At 38.2% G+C, this 12,064-nt stretch overlaps 1 protein-coding gene across 1 annotated transcript in view; it reads right to left on the reverse strand.

The window, feature by feature from the left end:
* MYO5A (myosin VA) overlaps window positions 1-12,064 on the reverse strand; it is a 158,963-nt gene that overhangs the window by 12,740 nt on the left and 134,159 nt on the right. The window contains exons 31-34 of the mRNA XM_074327734.2: window positions 10,064-10,144; window positions 8,038-8,236; window positions 5,516-5,590; window positions 4,771-4,864 (exon numbers count right to left, since the gene is read on the reverse strand). Of these exons, the coding sequence (XP_074183835.2) occupies window positions 4,771-4,864; window positions 5,516-5,590; window positions 8,038-8,236; window positions 10,064-10,144 (449 nt within the window). The remainder of the gene's footprint in view (window positions 1-4,770; window positions 4,865-5,515; window positions 5,591-8,037; window positions 8,237-10,063; window positions 10,145-12,064) is intronic.

Here is a 12,064-nt window from a genome sequence, read left to right on the forward strand (position 1 = left end):
TGGGTTAATGAATTGTTACCAATCATAAATGGTTAAAGATGTTTAGACTTTAAATCACAGAAGGAAAAAACGATATTCTATAGAGAGGCAGCAAGAGTGTAGAAGGTTCTTGCTCACCTTTCACTCTATGAATCTAGTCATAAAGAAAAAGAACGTCTACTTTAAATGTATCATTGCAAACAGTTGAAACCACATCGAGATCGCTGGTAGGATGGTGCTTCTTCACACCAGTAGAGGTGACATAGATTATTTTTCACAGAGGGTTTCCTAACGCAAAGACCTAACTTTCTCCCACCACCCCTCATTCCCAAAGAAATCATGAGCAGATAAAACAACCTCTATCTAATGTGATTTCCTAAATACTAGTCAGTTTTTAGTTTGTTTTTAGTAAAGTGCTAAAAATCATACTATGAAGTTGCAACCATTAAAGGACAACCACTAGTTAACAACCCTTTCAGATGTTAAAAATGGTCACTGCTGTCAATAGAGCTGCTGGAGAAGAATTATGCTAAGGATTAAAAAACGTCCCCAATTTCATCTCAAACTTGAGAATTAAATGGGAAATGCAAGAGAAGGTAAGGGAACACAGGAGTGAGAGTTACCGTGGTGTTTGTGGAGACATATGCTAGCAGGCAGGTTTTTAAAAAAGTCTTCTACCTACAGGAAGGGGGAAAGTTGAGAAGTCTCTTTAGGTGTAGATTAAGTTTGAGTTCAGAGATTGCGTTCAAGCAAACAAAATGCAGGTCAGATGCATCAGAAAGTTGAATGTTGCTAACTCCACAAGGTATCAGTAGTGCTGTCTGTCACTCTTGGGCAGTTGCCGTGTTAGTTCTGGGAAGCCAACTCCACAGACGCGGTTATCACAGAGAACACCAATACCTGCCTGTGCTCTTCCCTGTGTGGCAGACAGCCTGGTGACACCCCGTCCACCTCATGCTGCAGCATCACACACCAGGACTAGCAGTGCTGCAAATCACCACCATCCATCAACAGTATGATATCTACAGTGTGATCAGATTCTGACTGGACAAAGAGGGCTGTGGAATCAAGTGTTTCACACGCATGATGCAGTCTGGAAGCCACAGGACTAACTGTGAAATGCATGCCTCTATACAAGAGATAGGAGAGGCGAACTATGCAATTTTACAGATACTGTTTCTGGAGTCAGTTTAAACACACCCCCACCAGCATCTTAAAATCAGCATACAGTGGCCGGTCTTCACGGCTCGTGTATATGCTGCATGTAAAATACAAAATAATAAAATCCCTGCCATCTACGATACTGCTCGCTTTCAGCCACAGAAACAATTCTAAAAGGGGAAACTGGGATGAAATGGAGTCAACGTATACATTTTAACAATCAGTGTACATATTTGGACTACATATGATGTGAAGAGAATGCTTTGAACCTACTGATTTCATCATATCTAAGGTGAAATGCCATTTTTTTATATAACACTAAAGAAGGAAAAATACTGCCAATTAAACTATAACCCATCAACAGTTATAAGTTCCAGTTATAATTCCAGAAGATGTTAAAATGTCAAAAATTATGTATCTCAGAATTTATGAAATATGGTGAATATTTTTACTAAGAGATTTCATGTTTTAAAAGAAAGTTTCGTTTTCCTTTTGCAAAATCTCTAACCAAGATATTTTTGGTTCTGTACAAAAATGTCACAGACAAAATTTGCCATACTTTAATTAAAATTTTTCTCTCTGCCTTTGAATTCTCCCAAGAGATTTGAGTCTTTACAAAAACTCACAGATAAAATATGGCTGTCAGCTCAACATAACCTTGATTTATTTAGCAAATCATCTACTAACTAAAATAAAATTTCAACCCTTATACAGAATCAGGAAAATATAAAGCCTGAAAGAGAGAAATCAGGACACCACCCCAGTTTTCAAAGACCCAAGAGATCTTATGCTCCATCTAATTCTTCTAGAAAGACCTGAAGCAATCCCTATTTCCATCTTCTAGATTCTTTCTACTTGAGGGAGAGATATCCTTGAACCTTTTTGTCCTGGAAAAGGAAAGGAAACTGAAAAAAATTTTAATTTATTTTTCCTTGATCTCAGGTTTAACTGAGACAAAATCAAATAAATTCCTGTAAGTAGAGAGATTCTATTGGAAAATATGACACAAAGGAGAAGTCAGTGGTTCTCAGAAGGCTTGGGTTCTAGTCCTAGTTTGACCACTAACTGGCTGAGACCTTGGAGGTCACTTAGGATTTTGGGGCCTAAGTTTTTTTCTCCTATGAAGCAATTAACTGAGTTCTAGAATTCTTGTAGGTCTAAATTCCTTGACTCGGTGACAACTGAGGTGGAACACCCACTCCTGAATTAAAATACAGCACAAAGCAGATCAAATTTTAAAACACTCTCCATTTAGCTATATAATTTCTGCTAAAAATTATATATGTTGTCATTTAAAAAGTTTTCATTGACGTCTTAAAAAGTTTCCTTAATTACTAAGTGTAGACCATAGTAGGAGGCAAGAGTCTTGCTATCTTAAACCAGAAAAATTTAAGTATAATCTACTTAAAGAAAAATATCAGAAAACGTGTAGATATTAGAAGGTGCTATGTTGTACAAGGTTGCCAGTATTTTCTATGTAATGGGGGATAAGAGAAAAGTGTTGTAAGTCTGTCACCTTTATTCTCTAATTTCAGAGAGGGGCGGGGATACTGCACTCAGCAAGTACCCAGAACACATAAATAGATTTCATTTTATTCTTTAGTCATGCATCTTTTCACTCCACTTTTCTTAAGAATATTATAATATCTTTTTTGTTTAATCTATGAATGCCTTCTCAAATGCTAGTTGTAGGCTTAAGAACATAGCTGGCAGGATAGCTTAACTAATGAAGTTGATTTCTGATTGATAATTACTTACAATTGCTAACATCTTAAAATACCCTAACTTACCTGTTCAATTAGAAATATACATATGAAAGAAAGCTGAGTAAAAACTTAAAATAACAAATGGAACTATTAGGAGTTTAAAAAATCAATCTCACAAATTAATATCCTTGAAATCAGTTTCTTTCAAGCAAACACTCTGCTATCTAATCATCATCTCATGATATAATTAGCGCAGGATTAAGTGCAGATAAGTTCTCTGAATAAAGATTTTTAAAGTTCTGCCAATAGACCTTAAAGCCCGTGTGTGTGTGATTTGGAGGTTCAAAACGTTAATGTACTATCTGAATCACAAAATGCTAAAGGATTATATATAAAATACGACAGCAAAGTAATCTGATCTCTAAATAAATATTTCAGCATTTTTATATAGAAGGGCATATTATCCTCTTCAATGTAAACATCCATGTTGCCATTCTAAATAGTTCTGGAACTTACTTACTTAACAAACATTTCTGGAATGATCATGACAGGTCAGACACTATGCTAGGTGCTGTGAAAAAAAGGCGAAATGAGAGGTGGCACCCTTGCTCTGGAAGCTCACAGTCCATAAAGGAAGCCAGTAATTAATTCAAACAGAAAAATTCCTAAAATTGTAACAGTGAAAATCGTAAATGATGTGAGTCAAATTGTGGTACACAGAGGGTGTAAGCCCTAAGGTCTGTCTCAGTGATCAGGAAGGATGCTTGTGAGGATGTGACACATGACTCTGATCTCAAAGGATGAGCAGGACTTTACCAAGAGAAGCAGGAAGACCCAATAGAAGGAACAGTTATGACAGGCCTGGCATGTTGGAGAATGAAAACCACGCGGAGTAAGTCATGGCAGCATCTTGTGAACATTCCCAGCGATGAGGACTCTTCAGCCGTTGAGCCAGGCAAAAATTATGAAGAGTGACATTGACAGGATAGATGGGTAGTCAGACTGTATAATTTTCGGTCAGAATGATAATAGTTTTCATAGATTTGCAGGCAATTCCAAAGAGGGTCTATAAACCTCTTAAACAATGAGAGCGTTGTTGGAACAAGCTTAGAATTTGTCTTTAGCCCTGCTCACTGCTATATCCCTGACATCTAGATAAATACTTACTAAATGAACACACTAATACACAAGACAAGATTCATTTGTATATAATAATAACAACTGATATTTGAGTATTTTTTTAGGTATTTTACCATCATCATCATCATATATAAATCATAAGGTGTTTTAAAAAATCTTCTTTATAATCATAATTCATTTTTCCTTATTTACTTCTCTTTTTCTCTTCATTAGACGTAAGTTCTTTAAGGACACAGACTTTGTCTTACTCACCTTAGTAGTCCTAATACTAAAAATTAGAGCAATCATAATAACTAAGTTGTACATAGCATTAATTATGTGTCAGGAACTATACTAAATAGATTACACATATTAACTCATTTACTATTTACAAACTGTATCATGTACACCATTATAATTCCCATTTAACAGATGGGAAAACTGAGACATGGAGAGATTCAGTAACTCGCCCAATATCAGATGACTAATAAAAGAAGATCAGTATTTGAACCCAGGAAACTTGGCTCCAGAATCCATTTCCTTAACCTCTATGCTATAGCGCAGTGCCTGACATATAGACACCAGTCATTGATATTTGAATAAATTATCTTGCTTTGTAAATTATTAGTATACCGAAAAGAATATTTTTCCCCACCTAGCCATGGAAATTTCTACTCTACAGACACTAGGTTTGCTGAAAGTCATTTTTGTTATTGTACCTGATATTCCCATGCAAACCTATCAGGCCACTAGTTATAGCAATGCAAAACAAAGGTTCACCAATTGTCATAAAAACATGACCTACCTTCTAGTTCACCAATTTTTTTGGCAAATACTTTCAGTTGTTTTTTCAGTTTCCGGACAGTCTTATCTTGTTTTTCAAGTTGTTCCATCAAATCCTAAAGATTAAAATGAGAAATATAACAGAAAGATCAAAACAGGCCTTCTAAAATGCACAGAAGAAAAGCAGACACAACATCACAGAAACAGCACTGTTAGTTTTACAGAAAAGCTCGTCGGTGGTGCCACCACCTGGCTAAAACTAGCAGGCACAGGAAATGCAGCTACAATAAAAGCCAAACGTTAGCACATTCAGTGAGGTCAAATCCTTTACAGCGTGATGGATAGCAGGCTCACTGGGGAGTCGTTTCCAGTAGACTCCATGTGGGTAAAGCAATTAAATGCTCATAAAATGTCCTGCTATTACAGTGGAATGTTTTCTTTTAACAGGGAAATAGGCAAAATAAATTTTGATGAATGCACAAAAAGTTTATGAGGAGTTTTAAGGATGGCTGAACTTAAGGAGGGCGTTTGACTTTTTATTTCCATCACACTGCAAGCCTAGTGTTAACAACAAACCAAACATGACAATGGACATGAGACACTGATAGAGGTGACACCACTGGCTAAAAGATAGCTGTAGGGAGAAACAGGTTTCGTGAAAGTCTTTGAAGAGACTCCCTGGCGAGGGGCAGGCAGCAGCGTTCTTCAGTGATAGAGGGCTAGAAGTAGCAAGGAGGACAACAGAAAAGCACTCTGAGTTTACATACAATCATCCGTTTGTAAAGTGAAATCCGGTATGATTGATACTTCTTAGGGTCATCTGCATATAATTCCTCAAAATACTGAAAAAACAGGCACAATGGATATTTGTTTTTCTGTGTGTCTGAGGGGAATGCTACCTCTCAGCAAAATCAATCCTAAAATATTTTAAGATACAAATAATGAAACTGTATATACTCAAAAGGCTCTAATTTGTCACCTGCCATTGCCATCTGGTCTTTCTAGTATCGATGATTTCAATTATACATATATACACATCTATTTTCATATGCTCAGAGGAAACAGGCTGTGGCCAGGAAACCATCTTTTAGCAGGTAAGCAGTGTGGTGGTCCATATTCCCCAGATAAACCTGCTATTTCACTCCTCAGACCTGTTCACAAGTTGCTGCACTTGCTTTGCTGCCAGCAGCAGCGGCAGCAGCCAAGAGTGGGGAAGGCAAATAAAATGAAAGTGAGAATATTGGCCATGTTGACACTCTTCTTTGAGGGTGCAAAGGCTGGTAAGAAGCTGTGTGCCTTCCTTCCCGGAAAGGCAGCACGGGGGAGGCCTGTGAAGCATATTCCTTGGAGGAGGGGGAGAAACTATTTCTGGGTTTGTGTTGAGGGGTAGGCGGATTACACAGGGTAGAGTTTCCAGGAACTAAGCCTAGACCCATGGCTGCTTTAATATTCTGATCAAGCGTATCCTAAAGAAATGCACAATTAAGATTGAGAAACTATAATGACTTTGAAAAAGCGCATTATTCCCGGTACTTAAACTTGAATCTATTCTCCCGAATCAGCCGTCAGTGAGGCAGGAAAACCAGCTGACTTACAAAGGGTTTTCCTAAAACTCAGACAAACTCATTAACTAGACTCTACCAGCTTAAAATTTGGGGACTTAGTTTATTTTTGTATTAGCTATGGAAAATCGCCAAGAAAATTAAGACTAGACAAAGTTGCAAGGGAAATGCTTAATTTAGTGAAAAATCGCTGGGAAACTGCCACCCAGAAGCATCTGTATTTCACGGTGTCACCTCGTACTTTAAGACAATCATTTTATAAGCACAGAATTTATATGCTGATCAATCATTATTATACTATTTAGTATATTCATCAATTTTTAGGCATTAAAGCATTGTTAGTTTAATTTCAGCAACAGTGTACTTGAGAGTAATAAAATGACATTGCAAAAATAGTCCATAATTCAGAAGACTTCCCCCCACAATTTAGTGCTATTTCGGTTACTGCAGAAAGAGTCCAAACACCGCCCTTAGCCACCTCTCCCATTCCCACAATGGTGCTCTCTCGCAGCACGTTGCCGTCCTCTCCTAGCAGGGACAGACAGGATGTGAAAAGGACACCTTTGGGTTTTAATTCTAATTAACGTAAAAGATGGTTGAATAGATGACACTAGAAAACTATCTGTAATGTAAATGACCACTAATAGAGCAATGGAGGAATAATTCAGATTGTTAAATCTTCAGAGACAATCCAAACTATTTTATTATAGGTCATTAAAACCCTGAACTTAAAAAAAAAAAAAAGACAAATCATTACCAGTCCTAAAAAGTTTTTTTCAAAACTACAACATAGATTTTACATAGAAATGTGGAATTAAAACTTTTCAATGACTTTTAAAACTATTTTTAATTACAATTCACATACAGCATTATATTAGTTTCAGGTGTACAACATAGTGATTCAACATTTATATAACTTACAACTTTTCAATGGCTTTAAATTTAATAAATATAGTTATTAAACTTGAGTAGGTAAAAAAAAAAATCTGTAAATCTGTAATAAGTTATTTTGTAACTGAGAAAGAAATATTCTAGAAAACACTTTCTGTGACAGAAAGAAAGAAGAAAAAGAAAAAACTTGGACTGAGTGCCAGAATCTGGCAAAGGAATAGAAATCTCCTCAATCATTGCACAAGTTCTGTTTAAAAGAATAAAACGATGTACAAACTTGAATCCTGCTGTCCCTCCTCCCTGACCTGGGAGCTCCATCCAACACCAACCAAAGTGCCTGCTTGGTCCTGCCAACCGCCTTCCCTGACCGTAACCCTAATCCCTGCTTGCTGCTAGCAATGGAGGCTGGGATGGCCTGGGCGGCTGATTGGGGACCAAAGGTGAACACAACTTGGCCCCAGTCTCTCTTGTGACAAAAGCATAACCAACCTTCTCCAATGGCAGAGAATCTTCAGTGGAAATGGAAGAAGTGACCACCTGGGTTCACGAGGATATCAAAGGCCAGGCATACAGTCAGGTGATACTTTCCAGACCCTTCGAGTTAGGTCAGAGAGCCTTCTGTGAATAACACAACCTGCACACATGCCTTTTTCATGTCTACCAACAAGGTCATATGTTCCTCACTCTGTCTCTGCTAGAATAAGAGGGTAACAAGTGTGGCGCAGTGAGTTTTCCCAGCCCTGGAGGATGTGTTTGATCAACAAGAAAGTAAAACGATCCTGCAGGGCTAGGCCCTGCCTGCTGAGGAGTGAGTGGGCCCAGGCAGCTCTGCTCACCAAGTTCTCGTTGGTCAGCCGGGTGATCTCATGCTGCAGGCTGGCCTCAATGCGCGCCTCGGGCGGCAGCTGCAGGTTCTGGGCCAGCAGCTGCTGCTGCCGGTTGTTCTCTTCCTTCAGGCTCTGGATCTCCCCGCGGAGGGCCTCGGCCTCATTCTCATGGCTCCTCTTCTGCGACTGGAGCTGGGATTCCAGGAGCCTGTGGAGAAGCCACACAGGAAGGACAGGGAGATGAGACCAGAGTCCCTACTGAGGGGTGGTGGGTGTGAGGCTTGTACCCATTTGCAAGAGCTGGCAAAGTGGGGACTCTTTAGCACCTGCGGAACTTCTGACTTGATTAAAGTCAAGAAACTCAAACAAGGGCCAGAAATGGAAATGAATGCTCTCTCATTTGTCTTTCTGAATTGTAGGCCCTGCTACAAATATAAAGTTCTCAAAGGCCCTGAGAAATAGGAAGAGTTGTAGCTCTTTTGAACCGATGACTTAAACAATCAAAAGTCACAGCTTTAATCTGGCTTTCTATATTTACAAGCCAGCACTGAAGTTGGCAAAGACAGTGCCTTTGCCACAGAATAACTCTGCACTGTAGAAGGACAAGATTACAAACTCCCAATCTAATGATTACGGCTAATAAATATGGCTTTAAGAATTTCAGCGTTACTAATTTCAGGCAGAGGGTGCAACCAGGGTCCCGTTTTCACTTTCTGCTTTTATCTCTGAAGGACAGAAAGGCTGGAGTACTCCTCTGAAATAGACACAGACTTACCCAAATCCAAACAGGTAGTTCTGAAATTTCATATACATATATTCTCAATTTGTCATCTTCTCTTTCCCCATAAACTTCCCTATCAGTAACAAAACTCTAACAAGACATGGCTTTAGAACATAAATATTCATAGGACCAACAAAGTGGTTACTGCCTTCGAGCATTAAACATACGAGTCAGCTGTGCCTGTAAGTAGACCCGAGCACTAGCAGTGAGAAGAGCAGGGAGAAATACCATCTTCCCTTTACCATGCACCTTGCACCCCCACTTCTCTATTCACCCCTCTCTAAACACAAAACAAAGTTACAGTTAGGGATTAGTTAACATGGAGAAAGAAAAGATATCCTTTTATTCCAATCCCCTTGGTTACCGATTGCTGGGCAAAACTTTTTGCTGTCATTGCAAGCAAGCTATTAACAGCAGACTAAAACTATTTGTGATTATACAATTTCAAAAGGATTTGAACCAATAACACCACAAAGTTAATGACAATGGTTTAGGATTAGAACAAACAAAACAGAATAAGCAGAAGCCCCTTGAACAAATAGCATAAGTATTTTTAAAATTTTATCACTAAAATGGTATTTTTATGAGATTTTTAAGACACAAATATCACTAGAGAGGATGAGTGTCTGTGTTAGAAAGGTGTTGCTGTTTCAATTTCACTTGTTTTCCCCTACACATATTTAACATGTTGAGTTTGGGTAATTATTTTGAACTGTAGTAATGTAGGAAACCCTCCTGATTTGCTGTTTCACAAATTTGAACTTCACAATAACCACATAGAATGCCAAATCATATACTTAGCAGTGCTGTTAGGCACCGTGATAATGATATACAAGAATGTAGCCACGTTGCCACAGGCACATATATCCTTTAGGTTATTCCGAACAAGAAACCACTAAACAATAGGTATGAATCTCTCCACAGTAGTTTGAGCTCTAATTGAAAGGTTTTGGTTTTCTTCCAACTCCTAGTGAGATATTCACAAATTCTAGTGTCTAAAGGGAACTCTAGATAGCACCTTTCACTTATGGGCTGCAACCCTTATGTTCACCATCAATCCATTTCAGCTTTAATAGCATTCCTTGGTAGAGACGGTTTTTAGGAAGGGGTTTGGCGGAATGTTCTAAGTTCTACTGAAATTTACCTAGGAAGACAATTAATGTAAAAGAAATATAGAAGTTAAAGTTAGGAGGTCACTGTTAGTAAGAAAAGCAACAAATTAATAACATTCCCTTCTGAGGAGACAAATATAACCTGTTGGCTTGTTTTAACCCTTCATAAACCAGCCACAGCTCTCCATCCTCATTCAACTCATGGCAATCCATAGCAGGCGATCTTCCATGCAAAAGGAACAACAATGCAAAACACAAAAGGATACAGGATGGGAATGAGATGATGATAGTCAGGAGCAGCACATGGTATTTCAATATTTTATTAAGTCAATATATTCTTTTTGTTAATTACAGATGACTTTAAGACATTATCACAAAACATTATTTTTGGTTAATTTCTAAAAAAATGTGTAACATGTAACATCACACGTAAATGGGTAGAAATCAAAACAAAATAATCAAGGACTTACAGCTACTTTTCCTGCAAAATAGGAAATGACTCAAAATGTGAGAAGTAGCTTTTCAACATTTTTTTCAGCTAGGAATCTTATATGTCACATATTATATTAGAAACAACCACAGTAGTCATACACATATATAATGAAAAGTTCAGATATTGTCTCTGTGTGGCAATCTTTACAATCCATTTCAAAATGAAGTTTTATGTCTTCTGGGCAGGAACTTGTTTTAACTTAATAAAGTCTAATTTCCTAGCTTTAAAATGGCTTTAAAAATTCTTATAGGAGTAACTTAGAAATAAGAAGATACCCAAAGCTCTCAGCTTTTACAACACAACTTTTAAAAGATTTTTTTTGTGTCAAAAATAATTTTAAGACTTGGGGAAACTGCTTTTATATTAGAGATATGACATGTTTTATTTAAAGTATGTATAATTGATAAATAATAATGACGAACTTTATTATAGGTTTTTTTCTACCCCTGGTATATAAATAATATTTTTGAGTGTTTGTTAAGTGTCAGACACTGTTCTACATTTTCCTGCATGTATTATTTCATGTAGCTCTCCCAGTAACCCAATACATACCACTTGCCACATTGCAGAGAAAGACATGGACGCTCAGAAGTATGATACCTGTGGAGGTTACATAGCAGCGAGCAGTGGAGCCCAGGGCTACCTGTCTCCAGAGCCGAGGTCCTTATTCCTCCTCCTAGACTTCTGTCGTTGATACAATGTTTACATAAAACAAATTCCAGACCATGTTCTTCTATTTTCCACCTACCATCTCTCCCTGGAGGGTTCATCTATTTGCATGGTTTCCATTGTATTACCATATCCTGATGACTTCAACATTTATATTTCAGCCTATGCATCTCTCTGTGGTTCCAGATCTGTATTTCAACTGTCTAAGGGATTTCTCTCCTTAGATGTCCTCTTAGCTCCTTAAATGTAATATCTGTGAATCTTACTAATCGTCTCCACCCCGTACTTCCCCACACCCCAGACCTAGGAACATGAAATGGCATCACCATATCCAGCCAAGAACCCACAACAGACACTTGATTCACCCCTCATGATTCCCTATTTCTCACCTATGCAGCCAATAAACCACAAGGTTTAGTGACCTCATCTTGTGTGTCTTTCAAAGCGTCCCATTTCTCAATCCCAACTGCCAGCAACCAAGTCAAAGTCACCAAAAATCAGTCATCTGATTACAGGAATAGCCTCTTCACTGGTCTTGACACTTTCAACCCTGTTCCACTACCACTGAGCCAGGCGTAGCTTTCTAAAATTCAAGTCTCTGTATCATTCTCCTACTTAACACCTTTCAACAGCTTCCACTGTCACTGGAGTGTAGTCCAAATTCCCTTGGCTATCTCGCCAACAGCCTATCACCCTGTATAAGTAAGGACCGCATTCACCTTGCTGACTGCTGCCTTCCGAGAGTGTGTCACACGGCCTGGCACGGAGGAGGCATGCAGCACAGGCCTGGTGACTGAGCAGCTGAGTGGGTGACTGAACAGTGTAATCTAGCTCTTTTTATACTTGCACAGTCTTAGATACAAGATATGTGTTATTTATAATTGACATTCATAAATTTAAATTCAGGTTTAACCAAATACTTTTATAGACATTCTCCACCCTTGTCCATAGAAGAAGACAATAAGTACTGTGCGTTTTGGA

The sequence above is a fragment of the Rhinolophus sinicus genome, chromosome 3 (genome assembly GCF_057876585.1).
Source record: "Rhinolophus sinicus isolate RSI-liver-muscle chromosome 3, RSI-T2T, whole genome shotgun sequence".
NCBI classification, from domain to species: domain Eukaryota; kingdom Metazoa; phylum Chordata; class Mammalia; order Chiroptera; family Rhinolophidae; genus Rhinolophus; species Rhinolophus sinicus.